Source organism: Acanthochromis polyacanthus, chromosome 13 (assembly GCF_021347895.1).
Source record: "Acanthochromis polyacanthus isolate Apoly-LR-REF ecotype Palm Island chromosome 13, KAUST_Apoly_ChrSc, whole genome shotgun sequence".
In the NCBI taxonomy this organism is placed as follows: domain Eukaryota; kingdom Metazoa; phylum Chordata; class Actinopteri; family Pomacentridae; genus Acanthochromis; species Acanthochromis polyacanthus.
In genome coordinates, this window is record NC_067125.1 from 26,521,327 (window position 1) to 26,542,180 (window position 20,854).

General features: G+C 41.4%; 2 protein-coding genes across 2 annotated transcripts; both read left to right on the forward strand.

Moving 5' to 3' along the window:
* The first annotated feature begins 4 nt into the window (after positions 1 to 4).
* Positions 5 to 4,984, forward strand: psmd8 (proteasome 26S subunit, non-ATPase 8). The gene is made up of 7 exons (XM_022204204.2): positions 5 to 162; positions 1,458 to 1,530; positions 1,642 to 1,744; positions 1,840 to 2,005; positions 2,875 to 2,975; positions 3,308 to 3,419; positions 4,118 to 4,984. Exons 1-7 carry the CDS (start codon positions 58 to 60, stop codon positions 4,253 to 4,255), a joined length of 798 nt encoding a protein of 265 aa, XP_022059896.2. The 5' UTR covers positions 5 to 57; the 3' UTR covers positions 4,256 to 4,984.
* Positions 4,985 to 12,635: 7,651 nt separating this feature from the next.
* spred3 (sprouty related EVH1 domain containing 3) lies at positions 12,636 to 20,660 on the forward strand. Its single transcript, XM_022204207.2, has 6 exons — positions 12,636 to 12,930; positions 14,547 to 14,712; positions 14,881 to 15,049; positions 15,132 to 15,193; positions 15,284 to 15,442; positions 16,565 to 20,660. Exons 1-6 carry the CDS (start codon positions 12,920 to 12,922, stop codon positions 17,567 to 17,569), a joined length of 1,572 nt encoding a protein of 523 aa, XP_022059899.1. The 5' UTR covers positions 12,636 to 12,919; the 3' UTR covers positions 17,570 to 20,660.
* The last annotated feature ends 194 nt before the right edge of the window (positions 20,661 to 20,854 follow it).

A 20,854-nucleotide genomic window follows, 5' to 3' on the forward strand; every position in this document is an offset into this window, starting at 1 on the left:
AGTGTTTTACGACAGTCGTATTACGGCGGCCGGTGTCGTACATTTTGCAGAATCACCATGGCGTTGAAAGAGACTGCGGGTCTGTATGAGACTCTCAAAGCAGAATGGAACAAGAAAAACCCAAACCTGAGCAAATGTGGAGAGCTTCTTAGCAAACTTAAGGTAGACTCGCACATTTATTTGTCTGTTTTTCATTGTAGGAGTGGAACCCGGAATTGTTTGGAAACGTAAGCGCTGTTAGCAAACGGAGCTAAGCTTGCTAACTTATGCTAGCTAGGCTAACGGTGTTTTTAGAGTTTTTGTCAACATCTGAGAGACTTTAGACATCGACAGTGACATTAATTTAAGGTGATGTCACAGAATTCCCATTCGCTAACGATATGTGAGTGTTTAGATGATAAGCCAGTGAAATTATTTTTGAATCACTGTCACGTCAGAAAGGAAACAAGTCATTGTTGCTAACGTCAACGTAGTGTTCGTTAGCTTTATTTACTGTCCGACAAGTTTAACCTGGAAATGACATCCATAACAAACATTTAAACAGAAGTTAATTGATGAGCTCCCTTTTCTTTTCAATGTCACAAAGACGTAACGCAAGCGTTAGTTATTAATAGAGATTAGTCATGTTGAAATTGTCAGTTCAGTCGATATCGAGAATTATTGAGGTTTTATAATGACTTAATTATAATAAAGACCAGAAGAAAAGGAGGTTATTTTGAATATGCCCATTTTAGCCTATTTGTCTAGGCAAATAGTGTTAATGCAAACTGATAAATAAATTAATTAATTAATACATACATTAAACTAATTATGGCAAAAGGAAATTTCTCACTTTGATACTCAGCTAATAAAGAAAGCAAGTAGCACCTGGAGGCAAATAGAGGGCAGCCAGGTGTAAGACTCCACTGGCCTCTGTGTGCAGCTCTATGTCAAGTCCATCCACCTCTGGAGCTGTCTGCCAGGAGTGATTTTCTTAGGTGGAGGTGGCGGGCAAATCAGGGCTGTGGGTGTTTGTTTTTTATACTGTAAAACTAATTCCACTTATAATCTGTGGTTACTGTAAACTAGCGTTCTTTTGGAGATATGCGTTGCAGCCAATGGGGGTCAAATTGGCTTCATTGTCAAGAAAAAATGTGAACTTATGAGTCAGGGTGGGAAGATGATTTATATTTGTTTAGACAAGCAAATTATGTTAAACTCGGAAACATTCTATCAAACAATTTTCGCATTGCTGTAGATGTAGTGTCTATTGCTGGTAAATATTGCCGTCGTTTTGTCGCCCAGGGCCTAGTTACAACTCGGTTCATAATCTTAGTTTAATCTTCTAACTCTTTGGGTTGCTTCTGTAATTATGGAATAGTGCCATAATGTTCAATTAACATGAGAATTGAGCATAACTCAATCAACACACAATTTCAAAACTTTTTGGGAAAATAACCACAACCTTGTTTTTACAGATTTCATTACTGGAGCTGAACTTTTTACCTACCACTGGGTCTGCGCTCACCAAGCAGCAGCTCATTTTAGCTCGTGAGTACAATGAAATTAAGCTGACATCTATGTTAACCGTGAGTGACAAGGTAGTAAGCCACTAATCAAAGTGATATCTCTACTGAAGGCAAACTTGTGTCCGTTTTACAGGTGATGTCCTTGAAATTGGAGCCTTGTGGAGTATCCTGAAGAAGGACATCCCATCCTTTGAGAGATACATGGCGCAGCTGAAGTGTTACTACTTTGATTACAAGTAATGTCTGATATTTCCCTTGCATGTGCAGAGTCTGTTAAACAATACTTGCTTGGTTTTTCTGACATGGCTCTTTTGTTGCATTTGTCATTTAGGGATGAACTGCCTGAAGCTGCTTACATGCACCAGTTACTTGGACTGAACTTGCTCTTCCTGCTCTCACAGAACCGTGTGTCTGAGTTTCACACAGAACTTGAGAGATTGAGCGCACGAGACATTCAAACCAACGTATACATCAGACACCCGGTGTCCTTAGAGCAGGTGTTGTGATTTACTCATACAAAGCACACATTTAGGATTTTATGTTGCATTACTTTTCTACAAAAAACGTGTTAAAGGGAAAATTTAGACATTTGTTTTTCCAGTTAATAATTTTCCCTTCAAATCACCTAACTGTTTCACTTAAATTAATAATCTGAGTTTCAGAATTACTAAGTTAATTTCTGCACGAACTCTACTGGTATTAGTGGAAGGCTAGCAACACATTACCTAAAATTCAGACTGTTTTTTCATTGATTCTTTAAAATTGCATTTCTTAGTGTTAATATACTCAAATAGATAAATGTCAGTAGCTGGTTAAGTTTGACTGATATATGCAAGCATTTCTTTGCATTGTAACATCTGATTCCTAGAAAATCTACAAGCTTCACACAATGGTTTTATTTAGTTTTTAGTTTTTAGCCGGAGATAGATAGGAGTGTTATCTGTGATAGGTTGTTCTCACTAACTGTTATTTCAAAGGTAGAAATGAGTAGGGCTGGACCCGAATATCCGAATATTCGTTCGCTACGACGGTATCCGGATATTAATTTTGGTATCCGAATATTCGGTCCGGGAGACCAGACAAATATTCAGGCCGTCTCCGCCACATTCCCCCCCGTTGGACGCTACGGGCTGGAACAAATATTCGGATATTCGTCTTTAATAGGGCCCGAATATCTGGAGAGCAGAAACCACTATTCGGGCCAGCCCTAGAAAGGAGTAATTGGTCAGTACCATTGATCAAAAGTATTCCTCACATTCATGCTTCGCTCTGTGGAATTTTCTGTTAAAAATAGTAGCACTGCACCAATGGTAGCATCAATGTAAATAAGACCTAAATGATTTAAATTCTCTCCTGGCTGTTCCAGTACTTGATGGAGGGAAGCTACAACAAGGTATTCCTCGCCAAAGGCAACATCCCTGCTGAGAGCTACACCTTTTTTATAGATATCCTGCTTGACACAATTCGGTAAGGACAAGAACTGCAACCATGCCTGTTAAAATCTCTCCATATGTTACATGAATTCAAGCAAGGAAGCATCAGTTTTTACTGTTGCATCGCTACAGACGTGTTATGGTTTTAATGTGTGGCTTGTATAGTACTTTTACCATAGGAAACACTGGTGTATGATTGACAATTTAAACACAACCTTGCTTTTCCCCCCTAAGTGGCTAAGTTGACTCTACAAAAGCAGCATCACTTTCCCAGTTATTTTCATTTGTCAGGAAGAAAGTGTTTTTGTTGTTTTTGGGGTTTTTTTTTCGAAGATGAAGCTAAAACTGGAACTTTATCTCTTGCAGTGACGAGATCGCAGGTTGCATAGAGAAAGCATATGAGCAGATCCAGTTCAGTGAAGCTACCCGTGTGCTGTTCTTCAGTTCCCCAAAAAAGATGACAGACTATGCCAAGAAGGTACGTAATGTGAACAATTGATTCTTTCAGTAATTACACGTTTTTAAAATATATCCTTTTTTGGATATTTTTGGATGTAGTGTAGAGACATCTTCTCTTTTGGGTGGTATTTATCCAGGATCTAGAAAATAACCAGTGGCAAAATGATCAGAATTGAGCATTTAAGGGATTTACTTATACCAGTTTTGTTAATTACAGTTTAATTTACTCAAGCCTGCTATACATTTGTGCATAAAATGTTCAAAATTAAAAAGAAAAATGCATGAATCTCTCAAATATAGCAACACAGACTCATTGCCTTTACTATATGTGGACTCATAGTACTGACTCTGTGTGGTCATCTCCTAAAAGGCCCCTTTTGATCCAGGAAAAACAGTTACCTGAGAGAAAAAAAGCTTTTATAAGGACTGGTGCCTAAAACATTTATGTAAACTATAAATCTGTACATTTCTAGAAGCATTTCACTTTGAAGCTGTTGTTGTAATTAGACATCTTTCATCATAATTTGACTTGCACAGATGGAACTGAAAAATGTGACATGAAGAATAGTTTGTTCTAATAAAGGCCAACCCCAGTGTAAGACAGCGTCTTCCACTGAGTTTTATTAGTTGTTTAACAAGTTACTCTAAAATTGCAATAAATTCCCTCCTACATTCTTGCATCCAAACACTCACTGTTCATTTTTTTTGTCATTTCAGAGGGGATGGAGTTTGAGCACAGACGGCTATTACTCTTTCACCAGTCAGCAGCAGCGGACAGAAGAGGTGACCATCCCCTCCACGGAGCTGGCACAACAGGTCATCGAATACGCACGACAGCTGGAAATGATTGTGTAATCCGCCCCCAGGAACACTCTCAGCCATGTACAGACACACTCAGACAAACACGCCACCGATCCAGTGTACATCCAGTCAACTCAGATGCAGTTTCACTAAGGGATATGACTTCATTTATTCACAGAGTGGTTGATTTGTTGCCCATACCTTAAAAATCAATCAACGTTTACTTTTCCTGTTTTCATGAATCCATCTGCAGGTCCTCCTGTGCTTTTGTTTTAATAGATGGGAACAAAACACAAAGTGTCACAGTATCAGATTATCTGTCTTTTATGGAAGATATTTGAGGGTTTAATAGTTCATTATTTTATCCAAGATGCTATCTGTTCTACATTCAAATTCAACTTTTTATGCATCATTCCCAGGTAGTGATGGAAAAACAGGAATTCCATGTTCCGCTACTTCATTTAGAAACCTTGGGCCTTTGTTCGTTTACAACTACAACAGAGCTCATTAAAATCACCACTCTGTGACTCTGGCTTTCGGTGTCACACAACTGTCAGCACACCTCAACCTTTTTTTTTTTATACACAAAGTTTTCTTCTTAGTCGAACTCTCAGACATTCATTGCCCTTGCCTTGTATCCGCAATCGAAAGATTTGCCATCGAAGTTTGTGTTTTCTAAAGAGTAATGTCTCTTCCTCATTAGATGGTTTGTAATCCAGTTGATCTTACAATGCAAATCTTTGTCTGCAATAAATGATCCAGAAAATAAAGTTTTTGAACGACTTAGCGTTTCAGTTTTTGTTCTTTTACTCTGTTTGTGACTTTCCCAGGAGGCAAGTCATTCGCAGCAGCTTCACAATCTGCAAAATGTTTAGGCATCTATAGTGCTACAAGTAACAATTATTTGCAATTAGTTCATTTTGATCAGTGTTTCCGAAACTTCAAGATGACAAATGTCTTGTTTAGTCCACAACACAAAGTTGTTTAATTTACCATATGGTTGTATTTATATAGCGCTTTAATCTACTATCAAAAAGGAAGAAATGAACCAAAAATCATTCAATTTTAAGAGGCTTGAATGTCAGATTTTCTTCTTTTTTTATTAAAAAGTTACTCAAACTGATTAATCAACAATTAAAATGATTGGCAAATGATTTATTTATTGACAAGTAATTGAGCAACTGTTGCAGCTGTTGTAGCCAGTAGATTGAATGTCTTCTTTCACTGGTAAGAATCCGTTTACTTCTCCTACGTCTCTTTCAGTAGTAGTTTGGGCATCCATCAATCAGTTGAAGTGATGGGCCAAACAAAATAAAACAAAATGCCACGATCAGTTCTGGATGTTTGGCTGCAAACCTGGGACAGGAGTTACGGCAGGGATGATGTCTGAGTCCTGATTTACTGTTTTAACCTGAGCATTTTTCCTGTTCATAATGTGGTTTTCATTTCAGACTTTCATGCGGGTTTTTCAGCAGTGTGACTTGGCTGCTGTGGACTCTCCTGCTGGTGTCACAATTTGTTCCTCTTAGTGCCATCTCCTGGTTGAACCTTGTTTCCTAATTTCTTTGCCAGTTTCTGTCTCATTTTGGCAGCGTCAGCATGGCTACTTTCTGTTTTGGCCTTGTTGTAATAGTGATGTTGCACTTAAATCATGTCGGCAGTGCAGTTTAAACACTGTTTTTCCAATATATTTGTGTTGAATGTTCAGGTGACTGGACGGTAGATGTTTTCCCAATACTTGACGGTTGTGTTTTGCTCCGTAGTGTTTGAGCCATGTGTGCTGTAAGACGCAAAATAATGCAAGTTTTCCAGAGTCTGGTATCTGGTAAAATGTTCATGGCTTTGTAAATGTTTTGTTCATTTTTTAAGGAAGCAACAAGAACAAGAAGTGGTGCATCCTTGTGAGTATTGTGAATATCCATGAACATAATCGGTGCCTCCCACCCGACCCCTCAGGATCAGATTTTTTTTGGTACAATAACTTTCTATATTTAGTTAAAACTTCACCTTCACATGAATAATTGTTTCCAGCATTTTTGAGCCCTCATAACATAAGTACAGGAGATAAATGTGAAATTTTAGTGTTTAAAAACATGTTTTTGCTTTGTTAAAAGCAGCAACCAAATACATTTTTCATCCACTCCAGATGTCCCAAACTAATGCCAAAATATGGTTTAGTGTCTGACACAAAACACACCCTGAATGTGCTGTGTTTTCAGATAATTCAGCAGTGGAAGCTTTATTCAATGCATTTTGGATAAACTCAAGGCTGATATCACAGTTTGTAATAGGTAGTTGGTCAACACAAGTTAAAGTGTATGAAAGGTAGGTTCATTTTTACCTACTTTTTACCTACTTATGATATTAGGCTGATATTCAAGGCATGATACCTGTGGAGGATATCAAATTGATGTTGTAGAAGTTTTACAGGTCAGATGTGTTTTTCAGGCCTTCAGATTTCATGCAACTGTCTTCTGTACCTATGAAATGGGGGTTAAAATGATTTATCTGACAGCAGGTTTGTGGAAATTGAACTCTTATGAAGTAGTTTTGTAATTACTTTCCACACAGGAGCATCAGTAACTTTTTTCTGAGGTCTTAATGAATCTCCTTCAAGTGTTTTTTTAAGATCAGACATCGATAAATTCCTGTTCTTACATTAAAAGGAGCCACCCATGCACACCTGATTATCATCTCACTGAATGAAAACACCTGAATCTAATTTCTCTTCACGTTAACGGCTATCCCTGCAGGTTCACATTCATGTACACTTCCAGATTTGTAATATAGGATAATCAGGGTTCTCGCCAGCGTATTTCAGCATAACGGCCCGTTACACTGTCTAACGGGCCGTTACGCAGTCTTAACGGCCCGTTACGCTCAGTTTAAAAGATTACGCTGTGATTAGGGCCGCTACGCCAGCGCATTTCAAAGATTACGCTGTTGTTATGAGAGTGTGTGGCTCCCTCATGAGAGTGGGGGAGAGAGCAGCGTGTGTGGGTGGGAGGGAGTGGGAGGGAGGGGGAGAGCGAGTGAGACAAACGGGCAGTCGGTGGAGTCGGAGGAGGAGAGAAGGTGTCTATTTGCTGGGTTGGCGGTACTGTGCGGTTCAGCCATTGTTTATAGACAATAAAGGCTGCAGTGTTCTTCGATACGGCTGGGCTCCTGTGTCTTTGCCTCTACGGCTGCTGAGGAAGTGAAGGGGGTTAACCCCGGGCTTCCTGACCACGGTCGGGGGCCGAACAGGAAGGGTTAACACTGTGATTAGGGCCACTGCGCTGTTATTTTGACAGATAACGCCATGTGCGTTTGTTTTTATCAACTGGGTGCCTATCTAGGTTAATTTATGTCTCCCCACCTCAGCCGTACTTTCCTGTCGATTTACCCGTTCCCGTCTATTGCACGCGCGCGTGCAGGAGGACCTGCCGTTACGCTGAAAAAAAATCCTGGCGAGAACCCTGATAATGACTCGTTATAATATATCGCCCCCCCCCCCCCCCCCCCCCCATTTTTAATCTACTCTTAGAACTTATGTGAAAATGTGATATTTTGGGTCATACGGAATTATGGGACATTTTAAAGAGCTAACAATCTTTCATGGATCACTACACCTACACACGTGGACAAAATTGTTGGTACCCCTCAGTTAAAGAAGGAAAAACCCACAATTCTCACTGAAATCACTTGAAACTCACAAAAGTAACAATAAATAAAAATTTATTGAAAATTAAATAATCAAAATCAGCCATCACTTTTGAATTGTTGATTAACATAATTATTTAAAAAAACAAACTAATGAAATAGGGCTGGACAAAAATGATGGTACCCATAACTTAATATTTTGTTGCACAACCTTTTGAGGCAATCACTGCAATTAAACGATTTCTGTATTTGTCAGTGAGCGTTCTGCAGCTGTCAACAGGTATTTTGGCCCACTCCTCATGAGCAAACAGCTCCAGTTGTCTCAGGTTTGATGGGTGTCTTCTCCAAATGGCATGTTTCAGCTCCTTCCACATATGTTCAATGGGATTCAGATCTGGGCTCATAGAAGGCCACTTTAGAATAGTCCAACGCTTTTCTCTCAGCCATTCTTGGGTGTTTTTGGCTGTGTGTTTTGGATCGTTGTCCTGTTGGAAGACCCATGACCTGCGACTGAGACCAAGCTTTCTGACACGAGGCAGCACATTTCTCTCCAGAATGCCTTGATAGTCTTCAGATTTCATCGTACCTTGCACACTTTCAAGACACCCTGTGCCAGATGCAGCAAAGCAGCCCCAAAACATTACTGAGCCTCCTCCATGTTTCACCATAGGGACAGTGTTCTTTTCTTCGTATGCTTGGTTTTTGAGTCTATGAACATAGAGTTGATGTGCCTTACCAAAAAGCTCCAGTTTGGTCTCATCTGTCCAAAGGACATTCTCCCAGAAGCTTTGTGGCTTGTCAACATGCATTTTTGCAAATTCCAGTCTGGCTTTTTTATGAGTTTTTTCAGCAGTGGTGTCCTCCTTGGTCGTCTCCCATGAAGTCCACTTTGGCTCAAACAATGACGAATGGTGCGATCTGACACTGATGTACCTTGGCCTTGGAGTTCACCTTTAATTTCTTTGGAGGTTGCTCTGGGCTCTTTGGATACAATTCCAACGATCCGTCTCTTCAATTTGTCATCAATTTTCCTCTTGCGGCCACGTCCAGGGAGGTTGGCTACTGTCCCGTGGGTCTTGAACTTCTGAATAATATGAGCCACTGTTGTCACAGGAACTTCAAGCTGTTTAGAGATGGTCTTATAGCCTTTACCTTTAAGATGTTTGTCTATCATTTTTTTTCGAATGTCTTGGGACAATTCTCTCCTTCGCTTTCTGTTGTCCATGTTCAGTGTGGTACACACCTTTTCACCAAACAGCAGGGTGACTACTTGTCTCCCTTTAAATAGGCAGACTGACTGATTATGAGTTTGGAAACACCTGTGATGTCAATTAAATGACACACCTGAGTTAATCATGTCACTCTGGTCAAATAGTTTTCAATCTTTTATAGAGGTACCATCATTTTTGTCCAGGCCTGTTTCATTAGTTTGTTTTTTTAAATAATTATGTTAATCAACAATTCAAAAGTAATGGCTGTTTTTGATTATTTAATTTTCAATAAATTTTTATTTATTGTTACTTTTGTGAGTTTCAAGTGATTTCAGTGAGAATTGTGGGTTTTTCCTTCTTTAACTGAGGGGTACCAACAATTTTGTCCATGTGTGTATTACTGGAGCCTCAGATTGATGGTGCAAATGTAAGTAAAATATTTCTTATTAGATAAACTAAGCTAGTGCAGTAACTTGTTTGTGCTAGGCTGCTCACTGAAATTAAAATAGTAAATAAACTTTTTCTTAGATGCTGTAACTAAAGAATCGTACACTCATGTTAGCTCGTTTATTGACTAAGTACTGTTAAGCTAGCTAACCTTAGGTGAGGTTAGCTTGTATTAGCTTATTTATTTATTAAGTAATGTTAAGATGGCTAATTTCAGTTAAGGTAGCTAGCGTTAGCTTGCATTAGCTTGTTTATTGATTAAATTATGTTAAGCTAGCTAATTTAATTAGAGGTAACTAGATAAAGTGAAACTAGCACAATTCAGTTGAGGTAGCCGGTCTTAGCTTGTTCATTGACGAGGTAACGTTAAGTTAGCTAATTAGAGTTAAGGTAGCTAGCGTTACCTTGTATTAGCTTGTTTATTGACGAGGTAATGTTAAGTTAGCAAACTTCATTAAATAATGTTAAGCTAGCTAATTTCATTAGAGGTAGCTAGTTTTGGCGTGCATTAGCTTGATTAGATAATGTGAAGTTAGCTCAATTTAGGTGAGGTAGCTTGTATTAGCTTGTTTATTGATGAGGTAATGTTAAGCTAGCTATATTCAGTTGAGTTGTTAGTGTTGGCGTGTATTAACTTGTTTGCTAACGTTCGGCGAAACTAGCCGCTCAAGCTACATTTATTGCTTATTTGGCTAATTACCTGGTTACTGTTACATCTGCAGACATCAGATAAACAAACAAATTGTGTAACAATGTGTGAAATGTGTGGTAAGAACTATTTTAAAGCTTTATATAATCAAATTACTTCAAGGTAACTGACACATACACAAAAAAGGTGGTCTTTTTGCGTAAAAATGCCTAGTAATATTTGTTTCTGACTGGACATGTGATGACGAAGTCTTTTCGGATATGTGGACAATATCTGTGAACATGTATGTGACCCTAATGTTCTATATTTTATATTACAAATTCCGGCCAAGGGCTGAACAATTAGTCAAAATATGATCCAAATTGCATGATGGCAAAGTGTAATATTTCAAATTGCAGAGCTGCATTTTATTTTTGGGGGGGAGAAAATTAAAATGTCACATGATTCCATCATGTTCCATTATTACTTTATATTTTTGATATTTTTTTCCACAACCTATCCAAATAATAGTGTACTTTTCTAGTTTTGTTTCATAAAAAAGGCCAAAAAAATCTGTTCACTCACAAGTCGTCTGTTAACTTTTGGAAATCAGTATCACTGAGCTACTAGTATTAGTTTTTATATAAATAAATGGTTTTGAATTAAACAAATATTCTTTTTGCTTTCTTTATGTGATGATATCATGTATTACAAAACAATATTTTATCTTGATCCCGAACTGTTAAGTGACAGGAATAGACAGAAACATCCCCAAGCAGCTGTTTGTATATGCCTTAATTAAGCTGCTGTCGTTGGTGCTGAAAAATAACACCTTCCACAGTGGTATGAATGTAAAAGCTGTATGACTTTGCAATTGAACTAGCATATTTTAGTAGTTTACATAACTTATCTTTAACATCAAGATTGAATGAAGCAAACAGATCAAACTGTGCTAGCTTGTTGATCCGTGTAAATGGAATTTGTCTTGTGAATTTATTGCTTTCCAGGATCTACAGTGCAGGATGTGCAGAGTCGGACCTGTATCTGAAACTTCTCTGGTATGTCACTGTTGATTAGTCTTTGTTCCTCTTTGTTTTCAGAAATATTGCAAAACAAATAAATGAAATCATAAAATCCAATGGTTCAAAAACTTAAATGCATACAGGCTCCTTTAATACCAGCCCGTAATTGTTACCAATTGCCTTAAAAACAATTACTGAAAAACTTCCAGCTAAAATTACAGGAGCCTCCATGCTGCATTGCTTAGACAAAGCTCAACTGTCTAAAGAAATCATCTTTTTTTCCCCCATCAAAATGCATTGAATGCTAATCATTAAAATGCCAACTTCTCAAATTCTTTTCAACATTTTTTGTGTATTTATTTTTGGTACTTTTCATACATACAAGTGAAATGTAGCAAAAATGCTTTACAGATTAGATACTAAATGCAATGAAACAATACAAACAACCCCCAAATCACATTATAAAGGAAGGACTCAACAACACAGGGTTTGAGAAGCTGAGGATGCACCATATGAAATTTATAAAATAGAAAATATATATAGATAGAAAGATAGAAGTCAAAAACCATATAAACAGAATAAGAAAAGAATTTTAAAAAATAATTAACGATACACTTATACTAAATATGCAAACAATTGAAAAATCAGAAATAAACATTTTTAAAGATAGTAATATCAAAACTAGACTCTAAAAGTAGAATTTGCTTCTTTTTTGAAAGTGACTTAATTAAAATCAAAAATTTTCAGCACTTGACTGAAAATTTTAGCTTTTCAAGATCCTAACAACACATCCGCAACAAACAGCATCGTTTTTGCAATGTGTAAACACCAAGTTTGTATATTTCTGAGTGTTATAAAAGGTAAGAACTAAATAATTAATGCTATAGTGCTGCAGAAACAGTGTTAAGCACCAAATTTAACACTTGTTGAGGCTGTTGCTGTCCATGGTGCTGAACCCTCTGTGGCTGCAATCACCAGCAGCACTTGAACTTTTGTGTATTTTGTTCCTAAAATACACTGTTATACAGCAAATAAAGTAAGCATAGGGACTAAGTAATGTACCAGACCTGTGTTTTTGAGGTTTAATGAAACACAAATGCTCGTAAATGTGAAATGAAGTCCCCTTGTATTTATTTTTTGTTTAGTTTTATTGCCTCTAACGAATTTATTTGTCTCCTTATTGTGGGTAAGGATCAAGCAGAGGTCATTGATAGTTTGCCCGGCTTTTCATGTAAGCAGCCACGTCACTGCTGCACATATCAGCAAACTCATTGTCAATAATATGAAATGGTACACATGGTTCTTCACTGGCAAAAAGAGAAAAAAAGGAAGGAAAGAAAAAAACACAGCCCACATCAGCCTGCGATGCTGTCAATGATTAGTGCGGATGTGCTGGCACAGGGCAGGTAGAGGGAGAGAAGGAAGGAGAGAGGGAGTGATTTGAGAGAGAGGAGAGGGAGGGAGGGAGGGAGGGAGAGAGAGAGAGAGAGGGAGGATGCTGCCAGCGGAAAATGGCTGCTGCAACCTCAAGCCTATCCTGATACACCGAAACGACATCAAGGTGGAGAGAGAGAGAGAGAGGGCGAGAGAGGGAGGAAGAGAGAAAGAAAGATTAGGAAAATGAGAGCAGATAGAGGGAGAATGTGAGTGAGTCTGAGTGTTTCCTGAAAGGAGGATAAAAAGAGAGAGAGAGAGAGAGAGAGAGAGAGAGAGAGAGAGAGAGGAGACCCTGGGGTGGGCTGCTGCAAGCGGCGGGCAACACCGAGCCATGGAGGGCGAGTAAGTCCTTACATTTTCATTTTTAACATTGCACTTATATATTCAGCCATCCGCCAGCAACAACAACAGGGGGGGAAATGGGTAGAAAGGAAACGCCACCACCATCAGTGTTCCACCAAATCCATGCACTGTTCTCACAGTCGCTGCTCTACAATTTAGCAGGGATAATAAAAACACCATTACGTCGTCTTGAATCAACAGCATACACCCCGTTTCCGATTATATATCCAATGTGTGATAAATGTAAATCTACCTACATGTGGACCTGCGCTTGCTTTTTTTCCCTTCTATTAACATGACTGGCACACAAGATAACGCGGCAACGGATTGAGGAAATAACAATATGAAACAAACACCAGAAGCGATGCAACAATTCCAAATGCGTGCTTTGGCGATTGGTAAAGACAATCACGAAATCAGCCGGTGTGTAAAATGTATGGGGAGGAGAGAAGGAGGGGGAAAAAAGGCGAAATATGGCGAGTTTGGGGCCACCATCTCGTCATTCAAGACATGGCTACAGTAAAACGAGGGAGGGATGGAGGCGTTGTGATTTTTATCAACGTGTCTCGGGGTTTCATTATGATTTTTAAAGCCAAACTTTATGAATGAAATGTGATTTTTCTCTCTCTCCCTCGCTCTCCCTCATCCTCACCCCTCCTCTCCTTCTTCCCTTTTCTAATCGGGCCCCCTCCCCCCATCTCTCGTTTCCTCTCCATCCTCTCACCCACACGTTCCTCTTTTTTTTAAATCTCCTTTCCCCTTTTTTCCCTCCTCTCTTCTCTCTCCTCACACGCGATTTGCATTGTATTTAGGCCCCTGATGCGTTTTGTTTTTTCCGTTCCGGAGAAATATCGCCATAACGCGCAGTGCGATGTCGAATCCAGCCCCGCTCCGTCCCATTCATAAAAAATATAACATAATATCGGGGTGTGTTAATGAGTGCGTGCAGCAGGGGCGGAATGGAGAGAAGCAGCGTCTGAGAAAAACAATTGCAAACAATTAAAATTCACTGTGCTTTGGGAATATATAACGCGCACAAAAAGGGGAAAAGACGCATGCGTTACATGCACATGCCGAACTGCGGTGCTGAATTATTCAGCCGATCGGCGAGGGCAGCTTGTTTTTTTTTTGTTTTTTCCTTTGCAAGAATGCCGGGCCTCTGATGGCGAATGGGTGCGTTCATTGATACGTCTATGTGGGAAACACTCATTCTTCCTCCCTCCCTCCTCCTATTTGGCCATTTCTCTCCTCCTCAGTGTTGGTTTTCTTTCGGCCAATTTGCTCCATATTCCTTAGGTTGTGCGCAAACGCTCCTATGCGTAAATATCGCCAAATCGGACCCATTCCGTACGCCTTAAAGCCAGATTTACCTCCATCACGTGAGAAATTGCCTTTGCCGTCTAGTGTGTGATGCGCCTTTGAGCCTTCAGGCCTGAGCTCGCCGGTTCTGTGCTTCTTTGTGTGGTTTTCATTTCGGCCTCACATGCAATCCTCACTGTGGAAACTGTTTTTTTTGTTGTTGTTGTTGTTGTTGCGGGTTTTTTTTACATTACGCATCAGTGCATGCATGCTGGCCAGTGTTTAAATGTCTGCTGGTCTCTCCCCCCGCCTGACAGTGTGCGTGTTCGTGCCGTGGTGATGACACGTGATGACTCCAGTGGCGGTTGGGTGCCCCTTGGAGGTGGCGGCTTCAGTGATGTGGTCATATGTAAGGGGCGGAGTCACGACGGCAGGGGGCGGAGAGAGTACATCATCCGTGGAGAGCGGCTGCGAGACCGAGCAGTGAGTGTGTGCGTGTGTTATGGCTGTCTTTGGTGCCACGTTGCTCGCCAACACCACCTAAAGACTGTAGTTGTCATGTCATAAGGGGGACTGGTGGGGGGTTAGCATGATTTCAGGAGATGTTGGCTGGTGAAATAACTTGTCCTCTTGCTGTTTGTGTGTGTGTAGCCGGTGTTGGAGTGTGCAGTGCAAAGGGGGTTAGTGTACAACAAGGTGAACCCCATCTTCCATCACTGGCGAGTAGAGGATCGAAAGTTTGGCCTTACATTCCAGAGTCCTGCCGACGCCATCTCCTTTGAGAAAGGGCTTCAGACTGTCATAGACAAGCTCGACAGAGGTGCACATACACACACCACATGTAAAAAGTTGCTTTGCGGTGTTTGAATTGGCTCTAAATTCCTTGTTTTCCTGTCATCAAGGCTCTGACTCGCCCTCGTCGTCCACGCCAGAAGAGGCCGACACAGAGGACGATGGACAAGCTGTGAGCATCTGAGCTGTTTCCTGTCTGCTGCATCTCTTAGTGTAGGTGTTTTTGTTTTTAACTCGTGGGGTGACGTGCAACCTCTGCCAGTCCCATACAGGTAGCGAGTCATCGTCCAACAGCAGAAAGGAGATGCTTCCCAAACCCATCACCATAGTGACGAGCGAGTCGTCGTCCACCTGCTTCGTGCGGCCGGAAGAGTTTAGTTTTGGATCCAGCCATGCTGTCACCACGCAGACGCCTGCTCAGGTAGCACAACAACTAGAACTGCATCCATCATTGATACCAGAGCCTGACTGATACAGGATTTTTGTGCCAATGCTGTTTCCGATATTGATATGTGGGTCGATATTCTGCACACAGTATGTTAGCGTTACAGTGAAAATGATATTTCTTGAGGTTGTTTCTTGACTCCACATCACTGGGTGCTTTTTCTCTTTCTCTAATAATAATTGCTATGAAGAGGAGTAATTAAAGAGAGGCCTAGAAACTCGTCTCTGCACCACCATCTGCTCAGCTGTGATACGTTCTCTGCTACATGTGCTGCAAGCAGTGCTGAGAGTGCTGAAAACTAAGCATTTTAAAATGACCCCAAGTGCCTTTTTCTCCATCATGTTCTCTAAAAGGAAAGTTTGATTGATTCCTCACTTTGATAACTTGACCAGCTGCCGCCATTTTCAATTTATTTCTCTCTTCTTGCATTTCTGTGTTCTAATAATGATTGCTATGAAGGATAGTTATTAATGAGAGGTCGAGGGACTGGCTTAGGTACATACTTGACTCTGTACCACCATCTGCTCAGCTGTGATACATTTTGTGCTACATGTGCTGCAGACAGTGCTGAGAGTGTTGTAAATTATACATGTGATGACGACATTTCGACATTTCTGCATCATGTCTTGTAAAAGAAAAGTTTTCGTATCAGTTGACACACAGTCTACCTGTTGGGCTCTAACTGATGCCTCGCTTTGATAAAGAGAACAGACACCACAGTCTTCAGTTTGTTTATCTCTTCTTGCATTTTTGTGCTCCGATAATGATTGCTATAAAGGAATAGTTCTTAATGAGAGCTTTATAAAACTGGCTCAGGTACACAACTGGGGGTCAGGTTCATAATTTGACAGAAGAGCAGTGAAAACACATGGAAGGTTGACCATTTGGCAGATTTTTCCACCCTTAAGTCCACATCTGCAGCAGATATTCTTTATTCTGCATGAAGTGAAATCAAAATGATCCACTGACATCCCATTCAGAGGCATTTTAGCAGATTTGGGGTTCTTGGGCTCCTCCTTGGGATGAAAACCTTGTATAACTGCTGCCACAGAACACACTGTTCCTGACTCACTGTGTAATCCTACACCCTCTCCACAGATACACACCAGGCCAGGACAGCACCAGCTCTCGCAAATGACGACCGTGTTGAATCCCCCGGCCCCTCCGCCGCCACCTCCCGCCCCACCTACTCCTCCGGTGGGTCCCCCGGCCTCGTCCCCTCTGTCCCCCCTCTCGCCCACCATTTCGCTGCTGGAGGAGGGAGACCTGCGCAGTGTGGACCCTTGCAAAGACCTGTGGGGTTCTCGAGGCTACGGGGACTACAGGCGGGCGGGTGCCACGAGGACTATGGTTGGGGGGCTGACGGGTGGCGTGGTGGTCGGCGGCGGAGGGAGCCTTGCGGACAAGTCGGAGCTGTGCGTGGTTCGCTTTGAGAAGGAGCTGGCGGGGGTGGGGACGGCGGGCTGCGACGTGACCGTGAGCCTGGACAGCAAAGCCTCCCAGCGCCTGTCCTCGTCGTCGCCCACCTGTATGTCGATGCCCAATGCTGTGTCAGGCGTGTCCTCAGGTGCTGGTTCACCCCAGGAGACGGGCAAAGGCTCGCCTTCTCCCTGCTGCATCCACGCCTCGCTGGCCACGCCCCGCTCGCGGACTCGTAAGAGAGGAGGAGGGGCCAGCAGCAGCGGCGACCCCGGGGTGATCTCCCCCGACGACGACAGCCCCTGCCCTCAGGCCTCCTCGTCATGCTCCTCCCGCTGCATTTACTGCCGCTCAGTTTTCAGCGCTTCGGAGAACGGGCGGGGCCGCTGCAGAGACGCCCCCGACCCGGCCCTGCACTGCCTCCGCCAGTGGACCTGTGTGTGGTGCGCAGAGAGTCTGCTCTACCACTGCATGTCGGACTCCGAGGGCGAGTTCTGGGAGCCTTGTTCATGCGATGACTCGATGGGGGGCCACCCGCACCCCCTCTGCTGTGCCCGCTGGTTGGCCCTCCTGGCCCTGTCACTCTTCGTGCCCTGCATGTGCTGCTACCTGCCTTTGCGCGCCTGCCTGCGATGTGGGGAAAGGTGTGGCTGCTGTGGGGGAAAGCACAAAGCGGTCCGATGAGGCCAGGCTAGGGGCGGGAGGGAGGGGGTTCCCTGGACCCGAGGGGGTTCTGGGTGTCGAGAGGAGGGGAGCATCTGTAGGGATGCAGGAGGTGGCCCTTAGAAGACCCAGACCTCCGACGTGGTCCTCCAAAGCCCCACAGCCTTCCACTGCATTCAGCTCTTTCTCTTTTCAACCTGGGGCCTTCCTCACTGGTCCATGCCTGCTGATGGTGCTCTGCACTCAGACCAGGCTCTGTGGGAGTCATCTGGAGCCTTCATAGTGGATTTACTGAAGGACGGCTGATCTGCAGTCAGCTGTTAGTGACTTTATCACAGAAAGAGGGTGGCAGAGGCAACAATGATGTGTACACTGTTTCAAATGTCCGTTTGTTTTTGTTTTGTTTTGGGTTTTTTTTAATTTAGGAAGAAAATCTCAAAAAACAAAAGATGTTTATATATATGATTGTTATAATTTTAATTGGTATATTTTAATAAATGTAAAACATATTGACAGAATCCCCAAATGGCACACACATTCACGTACTCACAAACATGAGATCTTGGGGAAGTTCTTTGTTTCACGTTGGCCTGTTTGTCAGTCAGATGAACAGATGTCACCCTTTACCTCTAATTTTACCTCAGATGTTACTCAAATCTCGGTTAAGGAAGGAAAATAGGAGGTGGGTGAGCACAATGTGTCCGTGCTGTCGTCAAGAAAGCCTGAGCATCTGAGACCGCTGGTGTTGTCTTTTGGTTCAAGTCGTAGACCACAGTGGGGGGGGGAGGTTGTCAAATGCAAAGAGACAATTATCGTTAAGGGAAGTTGCAATGACAACCACAAAGACTTAAGTCATAATGTGATTCATAACGGTCCTTTGTAAACCAAACACACAGTTACTTTTTGTTTTCTGATGAGAAAAAATGAGCGTGTGTCGAACATTAAACCACCCTCACTTTGCACATAATTTTTTTTCCATCTTCCCATGTATTTTTAATATTAATCATAGAAAACCTCACATCCCACCACTGTACTTGTTGAATCAGTCAAGGTGCTTACAACTGAGGCCTCTGAGCGAGTCTATTCTACCTAATGTACACAACCGCTGTACACTCCCCAAAGAAAAACACCACAGGTCCCCACGCTAACCAATCTGTTGACGCGTCTCGGCCTCTGAATGAGACGCCACCAAAAAAATGAAGTGCAATGAACAATGTATGGAAAGAGTATTTTTGTACCAGTTTGCTCACGTTAGGAAAGTGGAAATGGAAAAGCGTTGCTGCTGGAACTGAATAGTCGTGCGTTATTGTGTTCGATATCAAGCGTAAAAAGCTAAACAGGAACACAAGCTTGTTCTTAGAGCAGCAGCACGTAGCTCGCAGGTGTGACGATTAAACGTGTGTGCTGTTGACCCTGTGATAAGAAAAGAGGCACATTAACTTGAAAAAGATGAATGAAGGGAGGTCTTTGTCGGACCACAGTGGCAGACGTGTTTGCTGAATGTTGCTTTAATTATGAAGTCAAATAAGCTGCTATTTGAAGTCCTGCCCTAACGCTATTATTCCAACTCTCCCGCTGCCTCGTAGAAATCTGAGGTTTGTGTGAGAGTCAGAAACAATCCTACAAGTGTTGATTCCAACCAGGGTGCTGAGGATGCTCAATAGTGTCTGAAGAAGGCTTTTGTAAGCCTGGATTAAAGATAAATTTTCCCCGAGATGTGTTTTTAAAATGCCTCTGGTGATGCACTTTGCATTTGTTTATTTTGCTGATTGATGATATCATTTATTTTTACTTCTAGCAAATAACCGGGCAGAGTTAGATTAAAAAAGATTCTAGAAATCAGGATATTTTTCAAAAATCTTCTGTTTTCCTCCACTTTGTGCTTCACATTGCAAGGAGATAAAAATTACGAGAAAGTCAGAATCATCAGGTCCTCCTACAGAAAGTCGCTTGCATCCAAAATGCAAGAAAAATTTAGCTTCACATTTGTTGACTGGATATCTAATATCCTTTCAATTCTTATTAATGCCTTTTTCAATATGAGATGCTGGTTTTCTGACATCAATTATGCAAGCTAACATGAATCGCTGAGAAATAAAAACAAATTCAGAAATATCGCAGAATAACTCATGAAATGCATCGAGCATCACAGAAAGACGACATCTTAAAAGTGTAACGGAATCTTTGGGGGTGGTTTTGCTTTTAAATCCAACAGTATTCTTGTTTAAAATGTAAGTTCGGACATGTAAAGACTGAATATGCTCTAGTTTCACGTCTCTAATCGAGGATGACCTGGTGGACCTTAAATTATGGCAGAATGAACCTTTCAGAAGCTTCACTATATTATTTACATTTTAGGTTTAGCCAAGAACTTTCTATCCAAAGTGACTTAAAGCGAGTGAACAGGCAGCAGGTTTCAGAGTCAGGACACACAACTGCTGACGAACACAACCCTCGACCTCTCGGTTTACGGGACGTCGTCTTCACTACAAGGCCAGCCTGCCAACAGTGTCGGTCCACTTCACACAAAAAAGAAGGAAAAAAAAACCCCAAGACATCCTGTCAGAGCTGCAGGAAACACAGTCGGTCACTAGACTGCCATTCCCTGATCCTAAATTAACCCCTTTGTCCAGCACACACACACACGAGACACACAAGTTCACTTGATGGTGCAGACATACAGAACTAGTAAAGCCATTGCACACAGTTTGCTACTTCTGGTTCAGAAATGGTGTTAGAGTACAGTACTGACAGTCATGCGATCACAACTGCAGGCCCCATTCTTACATCTTAATAAATGTGCCTTTTGATTTGAGTAATCAATAACTTATGATTTCTAAGTAACTCTGTATTAAGTACTATTTACTTTTTTGGTTATTGATTTCTGCCAATGTGCATATTTTCAAATGTACGTATTTATTAGTTTCAAAGTAATTAATGAGATATTACCTGTTTATTTATTTATTGAGATATTTATTCTGATTCTTTATTTTTTGAGACAGGTTTTTATCTTCTGTGCTGTCTTACTTCTGACTTTGTGCCAATGTGCTGCTTTGAGGTGTTACATATCGTGGGTTTGTATCATTATTAAACCCTCACTCTATATTTTAAATCGGTGTTTTCTTCTCTCTCACATGTGCGTGTCCTTAACTCACCGTGCCTTTCCCTGAACACTGCTTGAAAGTTGTATTCTTTAAGTTTTCCACAGTAATATCTAAGGAATCAAAAAAGACATTCAGTCGATAAATGTGTTCTTATCTATTTCTTGCCTTTGAAAAAAAAAAAAAAACATAGCACATTTTGTAG

Coding starts and splice junctions, on each gene's coding strand:
- spred3 (XM_022204207.2), top strand. Junction 15,194..15,283: donor CAGAGGACGATGGACAAGCT/GTGAGCATCTGA, acceptor AACCTCTGCCAG/TCCCATACAGGTAGCGAGTC. Junction 15,443..16,564: donor CCACGCAGACGCCTGCTCAG/GTAGCACAACAA, acceptor CCCTCTCCACAG/ATACACACCAGGCCAGGACA.
- psmd8 (XM_022204204.2), top strand. CDS start 58: ATGGCGTTGAAAGAGACTGCGGGTCTGTATGAGACTCTCAAAGCAGAA. Junction 163..1,457: donor AGCTTCTTAGCAAACTTAAG/GTAGACTCGCAC, acceptor TTGTTTTTACAG/ATTTCATTACTGGAGCTGAA. Junction 2,006..2,874: donor ACCCGGTGTCCTTAGAGCAG/GTGTTGTGATTT, acceptor TGGCTGTTCCAG/TACTTGATGGAGGGAAGCTA.